General features: G+C 42.4%; 1 protein-coding gene across 2 annotated transcripts in view; it reads left to right on the top strand.

Annotated features, from left to right (window-relative positions):
* Positions 1-3,101: 3,101 nt before the first annotated feature.
* Positions 3,102-13,342, top strand: part of Tub (TUB bipartite transcription factor) — a 79,392-nt gene continuing 69,151 nt past the window's right edge. Inside the window, exon 1 of one of the 2 annotated variants that reach the window (XM_058576886.1) lies at positions 3,102-3,278. In XM_058576886.1, the coding sequence (XP_058432869.1) occupies positions 3,223-3,278 (56 nt within the window). In that variant the 5' untranslated portion in view covers positions 3,102-3,222. The remainder of the gene's footprint in view (positions 3,279-13,342) is intronic. The other variant, XM_058576887.1, reaches the window with a different exon arrangement.

Raw genomic sequence — 13,342 nt, 5'->3', positions numbered from 1 at the left:
ACAGACAACTTATAAATTCCTATTGCTTTACTTTGCATAGCAATCCAGTTTTCTTGTTGCAGGTCTCCTACACAGACTAATAGGGACCCTTCCTGTCCTAACCAGAAGGCTCATTAAGCATCTTTCAAGGAAAAAGGATCAGTTCCTCTAAGATGAATTCTGTCTACCTGGCTCTCTATGGCATAAAAACAACTGCATTTTCATAATGATCACACATTCTATAGGTCAGGGAAGGGCAGGATGCCTTGGAGCAAAGATGACTTGTCAATCCTCTATGTCGTCTGGGGTTCAGCTGAGAAGACTCAAACATCTGGGGATGATCGGAAGGACTAGGGGCTGTAAACATCTGAAGATGTCTTCATTCATATGCCTGGTGCCTGGTTGTAGTGACTTGAAAGCCAGGCTCAGCTGGGACTGTCAACTGAAGCACTTACCTGTCTGTCAGTCTCACAGTAGTCATGGTGGCTTAGGGCTCCAGTTGACAAGGGGACATCTGGGAACTTTGATACTTGACTAGAAGTTGCACCACATCCAAGTTTAAGGAGTGGTAACATGAATCTAACTTCTCAATGAGGGTAACATCCAAGAATTTGTAGCCATATTTTAAAACTGCTATATGTCCTCTCCCACAGAATGCTGGTACACAGCTGGCACTGATAAAGGTCAAAGGTCCTTTCTCTGAGGCTTTGTAAGGCTCTTAATCTGCCTAGTTCAGAGTTCTTCTTGCAATGTCTAGGAAGTAGCCTTTCCACAACTTCCAGCTCTGGCTCAGGACACCTAACCTTGAGCTTGTTTCTACTCCTGTACTATCAGAATATGAAGGTAGAGGTCTGGGAGCTCAGTATACCTGATACTAGCTCTTATAGAATGATTATCTTGTGCCAACTAACAGATTTCCTGGGAAGGCTACCTCCAGTGGCCTTACCCAGGACCACTGCAAGGGGCCTAGCAATCAGTGCTTAATGTCAGTTTCAGGAGACCTCTGTGATTGCAGATTATGAGATAGTGTGGGTTGGAGTAGGATGATGCCAGAGAGCAGGATATCTCTTCTGGAAGGAGTTCCTTCCCAGGTCCTATTACCTTTCTACCAGCCCTGTGGAAAAAGACTTCCTTGGGGCTTTCCTTAAAATACATGAGTCAGGAGCAATGGCTTCTTCTGCAGGTTCTGTGGGAGACCTTGCACACTTCAGATAAAGAAGCTTCCCTTTCACCCCTTCTCGAACAATGAAATAAGATACCACACAGTGACAACAGTTTGGTTCTAGAGTCTCAATCCACTTCTCCTGAAGTCATAGGTATGTCAAAAATTTCACCAAGATGTGATTCGGAAACCACGGTTCTGTGTGGGAGCCATGGCTGCAGGTCAGTCTGTAAGCTCCACAAAGGGCAGTAACAGCAACTTCTTGGTATACGCAGCATTTTGCAAAGTACCTGGTTTAGGGCAACTCTGAAGGTCAGTAGAGAAAATTCAATGGTTACAGAGGTGACTGCATTGTGCAATAGAGGCAAATTCAAAAGCATTAGGGACCAAGTAAATTATATGTGAGAAAAACTGGCCTGGTGGGTTCTGAGGCCAATAAAAGGAACTGCTCCCTCCCTGTCAGAATAATAGCCACTGCCTGCCATATACCTGCCATTCTGAAGGCAGCCCCAGAGTTGCCAGATTTTCTTAGAATCCAAGAGAGGGTGGAAAGCTGGATCTGTTAAATCTCCTTAGTTTCGAGTGTTGTCAATTTATTCAATGAAAAAACACTGCAGGAACCTGACACCCTGGTGCATGCTTGTAATTCCAGGGACATGGAAGGTTAAGGCAGAAAGATCACAAGTTTGAACCCAACCTCAGCAACTTAGGAGGCCCTAAGCAACTTCATGAAACCCTGTCTCAAAATTAAAAAGGGTTGGGGATGTAGCTTAGTGGTAATGCATACCTTTGGTATTGGTATCCCCAATACCAACCAAACAAACAAAAAACCACATTGCAGGACAAATACATTTACATATTTGAGGGTTGCAATGTCAGCAGCAACTTCTATAACTCATAAGACTCCCTGGAGCTTGGCAGGATCCTCAGATTAGCGCAGCTCAAACCCTACCTCCCTGCACTGCACCTCCAGTGTGCGTTGGCACCCCCACCCTGACCCTGACCCTGAGGAGAAGTTAGCATAGCCTTTCCACAACAGCTGCCCCAAAGGTCCTTCTTAGGCTTCTGTGACCTCTGCAAGAAGATTATACCTCTAAATCCCTGCGGCCAGCAGTCCAAGGTGGGGGAAGGGAAGGGAAGGGAGAGGGGCCTGGCAGACAAGAATGCCCCAGCAACTTCTCCCCGCTGCACCTGACCCGCCCACGCGGCTCCTCCCTTAACTTTTCCTGGGTCCCCGTCAGCCAGGTCTAGACAAAGAAGACACTCTCCCTTGGGCCAAGACAACTGGATATTTTCCAAAGGATTTTTAGTAGTAATGAGGAGATAGCACAAAGGGACATAAACAGAACGAGATGGCCTAGAAATGGAAGTGTTTACAGAGCCTTGATATTTGGAACCCAAGAGGGCCACGGTATGCTAGGTAGCGGTGCCCAGGGAATCCAGTGGGGAGAGAGTGGATTTCACTTCTGGCAAAGACGAGGGCAACGTGAAGAGAGGAGGGGGCGGTGGTGAAAGAATGACTTCGCCTTTGGGGAAAAAGGGGCGAGGAGATGGTAGAATCTAAAAAATTAGGGGATATATTCCCATTCGCGGGGAGGTAACTTGTCGGTGGCAGGTGAGACCGAACAACGATGAAGACTCCCACGCCAGAAAGGAGGGATCTCTCTGCAGAGGGGGGCTTGAGTAGAGAGAGCGTATCCGGGATTTCCACTCTAGCAGAAAGAACCGCCTCTTAGCAGTCCCGTCCCGGGAAGGTTTGAAAGCAGCGGTGTCCTAGTGACGCCAGAAAAGATGGAGCGGTTGCCATGGAGACAAGCAGCACACATCGGAAATAAATAAATAAGCAGTCAGGCTGCCGCAGCCGCGCCCCCGCGGGACCCGCGCGCAGGGGAGGGGTTCCCACGGGCCCGGGTCCCCGCAGCCCGCGCGCTCTTGCCATTGGCAGAGCCGGAGGGGGTCACCCCCCGGGGGGCGAATGGTACAGTCCTCCGCCCGCGCCCCGGACCGTAGCGAGAGAAAGCTGAGCCCCGCGCAGCCGCTACCACCGCCCGGGAAGCCACAAGCCGAGTTCGGAGGCGACGATGGAGGGAGTCAGCAGCCACCGGACCCTTTCCTACAGCCGCTGGAGCTACGATAGGTAGGGCGCGCGCCGGAGGATGGGTTCCGCCGGGCCCCTCAGGTGGCGCCGCGTGGGCGATGCTGACGCTCGCGTTCCCGCGGGAGCAGCCGACATCCGGGGGTGAGAGCGGGCTTGAGCTCTCAGACCCGCTAGGGTAGGCTCGGGCGCTCGGACCCGCAGGCTGCCTTCCAGGACGCCGGGTCCCCAGGGCCTCGGATATCCGGAGCGGGAGCTCCAGAGAGGGTGTCCTCACATCTATAGGGCGACCTGACAAGGAGTGCAAGCGGACACTGCGCCCTGGGAGCCGCCGCCCCCGCCCCCACCCCCACTCCCACTGCCCCGCGGGCGTCGGTGGGCGTCCGAACCGCGCAGATAGGTGTGGTGGGGCTGCGGGGCAAGGTGGGGCTGCGTAGCGCGCCGGGAAGGGCGCCCCTAGATCCAGGCCGTTCCCCGCCCGGCACTGCCACGGGTCTGCGCCCCTCTGGCCCTCGAGGGGACAGAGGCTGGTCCCTGCCAAGTGCCGGGCTCGCCGCCCCACACCTGCGAGTCTCAGTCTCTTGGGCCGGGTGGGACGGCAGCCCAAGGCCGGCTGTCTGGGCGCAGAAGGGGCGCCCGGAGCCGCAGGGTTGCCGGGCTCCCGCCCGCCCCAAGGGAAAGCTGCTGCCGGCGTGGGCGGTTTGGAGCGGCTCTCCCCACGCACTTGTCCTGGAGGATGGAATCATCTTCCTTGGCGACACGAGAAAAATAAGGACAACCGAATGAGTTGGTGACAAATGGAGATTTATTCCGAGATTAGTCCTTTTTTTTTTTTTTTTGGTGTGTTAAATGCTGCCCCTTTATTTACACTAAAACCATGTCGATAGTAGGTAGTAGTTATTAAAAAAAAAAAAAAATTCACAACCCCAGGACTATCTCCAGAATTCTGGAGCTAAATTTTTTGATCCTTGGCCCTAAATGGTGGAGGCCAGAAGAGAAAATTCATTAACTGGACTACTTTTTCTTGCCTAAAGTGTGGCTTCCTGATGCTCTCCTTCCCTTCACTCTGAGAAAAAAACTCGCTGAATCTCTGGCAGCCCTTGTTTTCCTGAATTCAAAGGAAGTTTCCCTCCTTCCCAAGGCTAATTTCCCTAAGACCCCCTTTTCACCTTCCCTAGGGCTGCCTCCCACTGATGCCAACTTCCCCTCGAGTGATGATCTCTCAACCTGTAAAGCAGTCCAGTTTATCCTGTCTCCCTTCTCAAGATAGGGGCACCTGGGCCACCTCTTTCTTTTCATTCATTATCTCTTTGGGGGAAAAATATTGTCAGAATTGGCTGATTTCCGCCCCCCCCCCCCATCAGCCCTTAATGAATGCACAACTCTGGTAATCTGCTCTTCACAATTCCAGTGAATTTGCTCATTTGAAAAGCAGTGTTTTCTATAGAGCACTCTAAAATTATTGGAAGATTAAACTTAACAAAACCTACTAGCTTGTATTTCGGATCACAAATCACACCTTCAGGTACTTAGTCAACAAATATATATCGAATACAAACCATGTGCTGGGCACTGGACATAAGGAGATAAAAGATGTAATTCCTTCCCTGTTATGAAGTCAGGATCTAGTGTCTGTTAGAAATATAAATAGTGTCAGTTTAGTCATCTGTAAAATGGGAAAATATATGTGCATTAAATGAGGTCATAAAGGGCTTAGCATACTCCTGGGACACAGGTACCATGCAATTAGTGGTAGCTACTGCTCTTTTTTTTGTCTGGGGCGGAGGGAAGGTGTACCCAGGATTGAACTCAGGGGCATTGGACTACTGAACCACATCCCCAGCCCCATTTTGTATTTTATTTACAGATGGGGTCTCACTGAGTTGCTTAGCACCTTGCCATTGCTGAGGCTGGCTTTGAACTGGATCCCACTGTCTCAGCCTCCAAAGCCTCTGGAATTATAGGTGTCTGCCAACCTGCCAGGCTCTTTTCTTAATATGTATTACAGATGTCTCTGAGAACCCTAGTATTCAGAAGCTTAGTTTAAAAATCTTTGTTCTCCTTTTTGGACCCCAAAATAAAAACATTTCCTGGGGTCTGTCTTCAGAACTCTTTTTTCTCACATTGACAACTTCAACACCTGGGAAGCTATGTGGAAAAAAAAAAAAAAAAAACAGCTTCTTTGCCCCTTGTTCAAACTTTCTTAATCAGAATATTTAAGGCTTTGACTCTCAACTCAATATTTGTGTATAACTTCCCAGGTGATTGTAATACAGCTGGTTAGACTGTTCTCTGGAAATACTGGTCTATATTGCTCATTTCCATTTTCTAATTAGTACTTGGTTTTTAAAAATTCTAATTTGTTATATATGACAGCAAGAACGCATTACATCAGAATGAGATGGACGTCATTACCCTAAGTACTTGGTTTTTAATACATGAATATTGATTTATTCAAAAAATTATATAATTCTTAATAAAGTTGTTAAAAATATTACACAAACAACACAAGATTAAGGTACAGAAATATTAAAAGTAAAACTTTGTGATTCTGCTATCTCTTTCCCAACCCCCAACCCTAAAAGTAACCACTGTAGTTAAAACACATTTTCCAACTCTGTTCTGTGGCTTCTGCCTTTCCATCTTTGAACCTGAAAACCACTCTTCAAGTCCCTGTCCAATTTGACTTCCCTTCAGTGTGTTTATTTAAGCTGCTTTCCCCTTGCTTCTGGAGCCAAATGTGTATGGGTTATCTACTGCTGTGTAACAAAACACTCTTACAAACTTAGTGGCTGCTGACACCTGTTTTAGTTAGCTCAAGCCATGGATCTGAAATTTGGCCTTAGCTCAGTGATAGTTTTTATGGTCTGGTTCAGGCTCAGCTTCGCTGGGCTAGGCTTGCTTACATATCTGGTGCCTCAGGTGGGAAGGTCAGAACAGCCAGGGCCTCTCTCCATGTGCTCTCTCATCTTCCAGCAGCCTTTCTCTGTTCATATGGTGGTGGAAGGGTTCCCAGTGACAGATCAGAAGGTATAAGGCTTCTTGAGGCCTTGGTTTGGAACTCACACTGTCATCTTGTATTGGTCAAAATAAGTTATAAAGCCATCCATATTTAAAGGTTGAGAAAATAAGCCTCACCTCTGGGAGGGCTGCAAATAATATAAGACCGTTTTACAGCCCACTGCAATATGCTTCCTGCATTTTTAAGTAGCTGACTCCTTTTGGTTCCCATTGTCCAGATAAGAACACATGGCAGAGTTCTCCCCTCTTCCATTCTATTCTCAGTCTTGTCTCAGTTTTCACCTTCATGCTTTTAACAAAGAAATTCATATCTTCAACCCCAAACTTTGTGCTGAGCCTTAGATCTCTAAGCATCTGTACATATCTCCATCTAGATATTCCACCAACACCCCAACTCAGCCTGTTCAAAATCAGACCTTTTGCAGATCACTTGCTATTCTCTCTTCAATATCCTCATAGTCCAAGATCTCCTCAACACTTTGACCTAGGTGGTGAGCTCTCCAAGTCTAGTCATTTTGTCTATCTGTTCTTATCTATATCACTGATTATTATGAAGATAAAATGAAACAATGTATATAAAATGACTGACATAAAGTAGGCATTAACTCCTTGGGTTTTCAGCAGCTTGGCATTAGTGAATCATTTTGTCTTCACTCAACTCCAGGCATTTTTCTTCAGTGCCCATGTCAATGACCAAACTTCTTCACTTGCAATTTCTGGACCATCCCATTCTAGAGACTTCGCTCCAGTTATTCACATGATAAATTCCTAGATGTTGACACCTGGAATCGCTTCACTTCTGACCTCACATAATGTGATATCCCATTCTCTGGCCTCAGGCACTGCCCTGTGGCATTACTCTTGCCACAGCATAGGGCTTTCTAGTGCCTTCGTCTCTGTATTTACTCCTGGTCTGCTGGCCTTTTCCTGGTCTCTCTTCTTCTTCTCCTGACTTGGACCACACAGTAGTTTATTTGAATTACTCATCTAGCAGTTTATGTTTTCTTGCATATGCTCAGCACAACTCCAGCCCTGCATGGATCAGTGTTCTTATCCTGGCACCATAACACTACCATAAAAATGACACAGCCATCTATGTTGTCACCACTTCCATAATCTTCATCTTTAGTGGGCTACCTGCACCATCTTAGTCTTTTCTACTTCTTGGTAAGCTTCACTCCCCTTGCCCACAAAAGCTCTTCCAAACCTTCATCATTCTCAAGACCCCTTCCTGTGTGACCCTGCCACAGACTCTAAGAAAATGGCCTTGCCTCCTGCTCTTTAGAAAAATTGAACCATTGGACTTGATCTTCTGTCACTTCCTGACTCAACATCACTTCCCCTCCACTTCAGTCACTCCCTTGGGGGGACTTTTTGTCATATTCAGTTCTTTGCTATTATAAACAGTTCTATCATGAACATGATTGCATATGTAATATTTTCCTCCTTCCATCTGATTATTTAATTAGAACAAACTCTTCAAAAGGAGGTTGTTAATTTCAAATTTTGGCTGTTATCTGATTGTCTTCTAGAGGAACAAATTTAATTTCTGTTCCCATAGGCAGTCATTGTAACTGTCTCATTTTATAATAATCTGTTCATCAGTTTGGTCTCTCAGACTCAGAGATGAAGCAGCATAATTGCTCAGAACTTTGATTTTATAGTCAGAGTGATCAGACTCTACCAGTTAGGTGACTTTAGACAAGTGACTTAACCACCATCTATAAAGAGTTAATAAAAGTATCTGCCTCTTAAGGTGATCTGTTCATTCAGAATATCAATTTTGAGCCCTTCCTAAATGCCAGGCAATGTTTTAAATACTGGAGACAAAGCAGTAAACTAGATAGTTGCTGGTCTCATAGTTCTTACTGTTCAGTGAGGGGAGATAGATTTAAACGATTATATATTACATGATATTATATAATATATATTATATATGATTATCTAAAATGTATCAGTGCTAAGTGATTTGTATAATAAATGCAGAAAACAAAGCAGAGTAAGAAAGAGTTGACCTGCAATGGGGGATAGTAATGGTGGCAAATTTCTCTGAAATATAGTGTGGTCAGGAAAACTTCTGATAAGGTGGCATTTCAGCAGAGATGTGAAAAAAGTGAGAGAATGAATCAGGTGGCTGATGGAGAAGAATGTTTCATGGAGGGGGAGCAGCAAGTAAAAATGTCCTGAAGTAGGAGTGTGCCTAAAATTTTGAGAATACCAAGCAGGCCAGTGTGCCCTTGCAGGCCAATGTGTCCTTCCTACTCAACTCCCAACTCCCACATCCTGGGCCAGATCCTCAGAGAATCACTGACTGATCCGTTTGCATTTCCTAAAATTTTATATAAATGGAATCATGCAGTATATACCCTTCTTTTGATATTCTTCCTTGTTGCATGAACCAGTAGATCATTTTTTTTTATTGCTGAGTACTATTTTATTATTGGGATATACCACAGTTCATTTATCCATTCATCTGTTGGTAGAAATTTGTGTTGTTTCCAATTTGGGTCTGTTACAAATCGAGCTTTTGTGATATTTAAGTACAGATTTATGTGTGAATATATGTTTTTATTTCTCTTGAGCAAATACTTGGCAAGGGGAAGGACCGGATCATAAAAGTGTACATTAACTTTTTTTAAGAAACTGAACAACTTTTCCAAAGTGGGTATACGAACTGCTGTACATTCTCATGAGCAATGTATGAGATTTCCAGTTCTCCACATCCTTGGATGAACTATTACAGTCAGTCCTTTTAACCTTATCCATCCTAAGAGGTAGATATGGAACATCATTGTGATTTTTATTTCCCTAATGACTAATTATGGTGCCTTTTCATCTGTTTATTTTCCACCCATTTGTCTTTTTATTTGGGGGAAGATGTCTGTTAAAATATTTTCCCTTTTTTCAAATTGAGTTTTGAGACTTCTTTATATATTCTGGATATATGTCTTCTATGTATCAGATATATAACTTACAGTATTTTCTCCCAATTTGTTGCTTTCTTTTTATTCTCTTATGTGTTTTCAAGTGTAGAAGGTTTTAATTTTCATGAAATGTAGTTTATCAATTTGTTCTTTTATGGATTGTCCTTTTTGGTTTTATGTCTAAGAAATCACTGCCTAATTCAAAGTGACAAAGATTTTCTCCCTAAGAATTTTCTAATTTTATACTTAGGTCTGTGCTACATTTCAAAGTAACTTTTTGTATATAGTAGTTTCATTAAAAAATAATATCCAATCTTTTCAGCACCATTTGTTGAAAAGACTACTTTTTCTACTTTGAACCTTTATTGAAAATCAAAACTAGGCATGTTGCCACAAGCCAGTAGTTCCAGCTACTTGGGAGGCTGAGGCAGGAGGAAAACTTGAGCCCAGGAGTTGATACAAGCAGAGGAAGAGGAGCCAGAGGGGTAGGGGGAAGGGGAAGGGGAAGGGGAAGGGGAAGAGGAGATCAGTTGTACTTATTTTCATTTATGTCTACACTCTCTAGTCTGTTCTATTCTGTTTGTCTTTAAAATGCCAATAACACACTGTTTAATTACTCTAATATTTAATAAGTCTTGAAATCAGGTAGTTTAGAACCTTACTTTATTCTTTTTCAAATTTGTTTTGACTGTTTTAAAAATTTTTCAATTTCACATTAACTCAACAGTAAGTTTTTTGCATGTACAAAAATAAAAAATCCTGCTTGGATTTTTATGGAGATTTTGTTGAATATATAGAGCAATTTAGGAGGAGATGACTTCTTAATAATATTCAGCCTTCTAATGCTTGAACATGGTATTAACTCTATTTAATAGATAGAGTTAGATATTAATTTCTCAGCATATTTTGTGGTTTTCAGTGTATAAGCTTTACCTCTTTTAAAGATTTATTCATAAATATTGCATATTTCTTGATACTATTATTATTTTTAAAAGGTTTTTAGTTGTAAACAGACACAGTACCTTTATTCTATTTATTTATTTTTATGTAATGCTGAGACTTGAACCCAGTGCCTCACACATGCTGGACAAGCACTTTACTACTTAGCTACAACCATAGCCCCTATTTCTTGATTATAAATGAAATTTTAATATTCTAATATTCCAGTTGTTTATTGCTAGTGTATAGTAGCGCGTCTGGGGTGTTTTAATGGTGGTAAAGTAAATATAACATAAAATGAACAATTTCAATGCTTCCTAAGTGTACAATTCAGTGACATCAGTTACATTCATAATGTTGTATAGGCCATCACCACTACCTATTTTCAAAACCTTTTCATTCTGAACAGAAACTCTACCTATTAAGGAATAACTCCTCATTCACCTTTCTCCGTATCCCCTGGTAACCTCTAATCTACTTTTCTGTTTTTATGAATCTTCCTATTCTAGATATTTCACATAAGTGGAACAATATAATATTTTCCCTCTTGTTTCTTATTTCTGGTTTCTTTCACTTAGCATAATATTTTCAAGGTTTTTCCATGTTGTAACCAATATGAATGAACCTCATTTCTTTTTGGACTGGAATAATATTCCATTATACACACATGTATACCACATTTTATTTATCCATTCATCTGTGGATGAATGCTTGAGTAGTTTCCACCTTTTGGCTATTGTGAAAATGCTGTAATGAATATTGTTGTACAAATATTTGTGTCTCTGTTTCAGTTCTTTGGGGTATTTATCTAGGAATGTAGTTGCTGGATCATATGGGAGTGCTGTGTTTAGCTTTTTGGATAAACCATGAAACTGTTTCCTACTGAGGCTCTACTATCTTATATACTACAGCAATGTGCAGGGGTTTCAGTTTCTCTATAGCCTCCAAATACCTTTTAATTTCCATGTTATTACTCTAAAGTGGATCCCTCTTGTGGTTTTGATTTGCATTTCCCTAATGTAAAATAATGTTAGGTATTTTTTCTTGTGCTTATTGGCCATTTGTATCTTTGTGAAATGTCTGTTCAAGTCCTTTACCCATTGTTTTATTTTGCTTTGTTCTGCTTTGGTACCAGATTGAACCCAGGGTCATTTAATCACTGAGCACATCTCCTGCTCTTTTTATGTTTTATTTTGAGACAGTTTCTTGCTAAGTTGCTTAGTGTCTTGCTAAGTTGCTAAGGCTGGCCTCAAACTTGTGATCCTTCTGCCTCAGCCTCCAGAGTGGCTGGGGTCATAGACGTACGCCACTATGTTTAGCACCTTTACCTACATTTAAATCAGGTTGTTTGTCTTTTTGTTATTGAGTTGCAGGATTAATTATATATTCTGGATATTAAACTCATAAGATGCATGATTTGTAAATATTTTCTCCCATCAGTAGATTTTCTTCTTACTTTCTTGATAAGTTCATTTGAACACTTTTGAATTTTGATGACAACCAGTTTATTTTCTTTTTTAGTTGCTTTTGCTTTTTGTTGTCATATGTAAGAATCCATTGCCAAATCCAAGGTCATTAAGATTTACCTTTCTTCTGTTTTGTGATTTAAGAGCTGTCTTTAGGCCAGTGGTCTATTTTTAGTTAATTTTTGTGTGTGACATGAGGTGGAGGTCCAATTTCATTCTTTTGTGTGAAGATCCAGTCATCCCAGCACTATTTGTTAAAGAGACTATCTTTCTCTGAATGGACTTGGCACACTTGTCAAAGATCAACTGGCCATTGATGTGTAGGTTTATTTCTGGAATCTCAATTCTGTTAATTGGTCTTTATACCTATCCTTACTCTACTACCTCACTGTTTTGATTACTGTAGTTTTGTAGTTAAGTTTTGAATAAGAAAGCAATCTACTTTCTGTTTTTATGAACATGACATGACACATGTCTAGGGAAGGCTGAGACTGCTGAGAAAGTGGACCCCTGAGATGGCACAAAGGGACACTAGAACCTGAATCTAGGTATTAGATCTGTACACATCTCAGCTACACCTCTTATTAGCTGAGTAAATGTGGGACAGTAAGAGACAATCTTATTACTTTGTTGATTTAAAAAATCATTTTTCACTTGTGAAAAGAAAAGAAACAAAGGTCAAACAATTTAGAAGTATATCAAATAGTTCATCTATAGTCTCAGTTTCCCCACCTATAAAATGGGGGTGATGATGTTACTTAAAATGAAAGGCCTCTGTGAGAATTGAATGAAATACTGCTTGTGGACCTTTTCAGGTGGGCTGTGAATTAGCAGAAAGTGACCACACACAGCCACTACAGGATTAGGTGAAGTAAAGCTTGAGATTTAATTAGCCTGGAGCTTATTGGTGACAAGGGAATCACACTGACCTACAACATACCTTGGTATAGCTTTCCTTGGCCTCTTGGTTTTCAAATAGGGTGCACAGTTGATGGTGCACTCCTTGTGCAGGCCAGTTTCTTTCAAGTTGAGGAAGTAGACAAATTCTGATGGTAAAAGTTGCCCTTTTGTACTAAGGCTGAGTTTACCATCTTGGGAGAAATGAGCACTAACAAAATATGTGCTCCTGTTCTCTAAAAATGGGTTCACCAGGTTCTTGAACCTGATTTGGCACCAGCAAGGCCACATACTTTTGGCCAGAGGTAGGGCTGTGGTAGGAGGAGTTGGTGGAGTTCAGAGATGTTGTAACAGTGGTTCTGCGTCTGCTTTCTAGTGTTCCAGAAAGTTGTTCCTTCACAGTGTTCAGGTCATTGCACAGAGCATGTGCGACCTTGGAAAAGCTACTTAACTGCTGTAAGCCTCCATTTCCTCATCTTTAAAATGGAGATGATGTGTCTCACAGCATGTTTTAAGGATTAGATGAGTGACCAGGTGCAAAGCTTAATAAATGCAGAGTACTTAAGACAGTGTCTGGCACATAATGAGTGTTATTTGATTGGTAGCTATTGTCATTATTACCTGGTACATGACAGGGTATACCCACTAATACCAGGACTTTTCTGGTTAAATCTGAAAGTTAGGCTGTTTTTAGATACAGAGAGAGGGGTGGTGATTCAGGCAGGCCTTTCCCCAAGGAAATTCTGTGTGGAGTGTGGGCAGGAAGGGGAGAAGGCTGAGAATATGGGGACTACATTTTGGAAAGTGGTCCAGGGTTTGAAAATGCATGAGAACATGTTGAGATGGGTGAGAGGAGCAT

This window comes from Marmota monax, unplaced genomic scaffold, assembly GCF_021218885.2.
Source record: "Marmota monax isolate L192 unplaced genomic scaffold, Marmota_monax_Labrador192_F-V1.1 WCK01_AAM20220418_F8-fsc00061, whole genome shotgun sequence".
Lineage (NCBI taxonomy): Eukaryota > Metazoa > Chordata > Mammalia > Rodentia > Sciuridae > Marmota > Marmota monax.
Note: the sequence above shows the minus strand (reverse complement) of the source record. Positions and strands in the feature narration are given on the sequence as shown.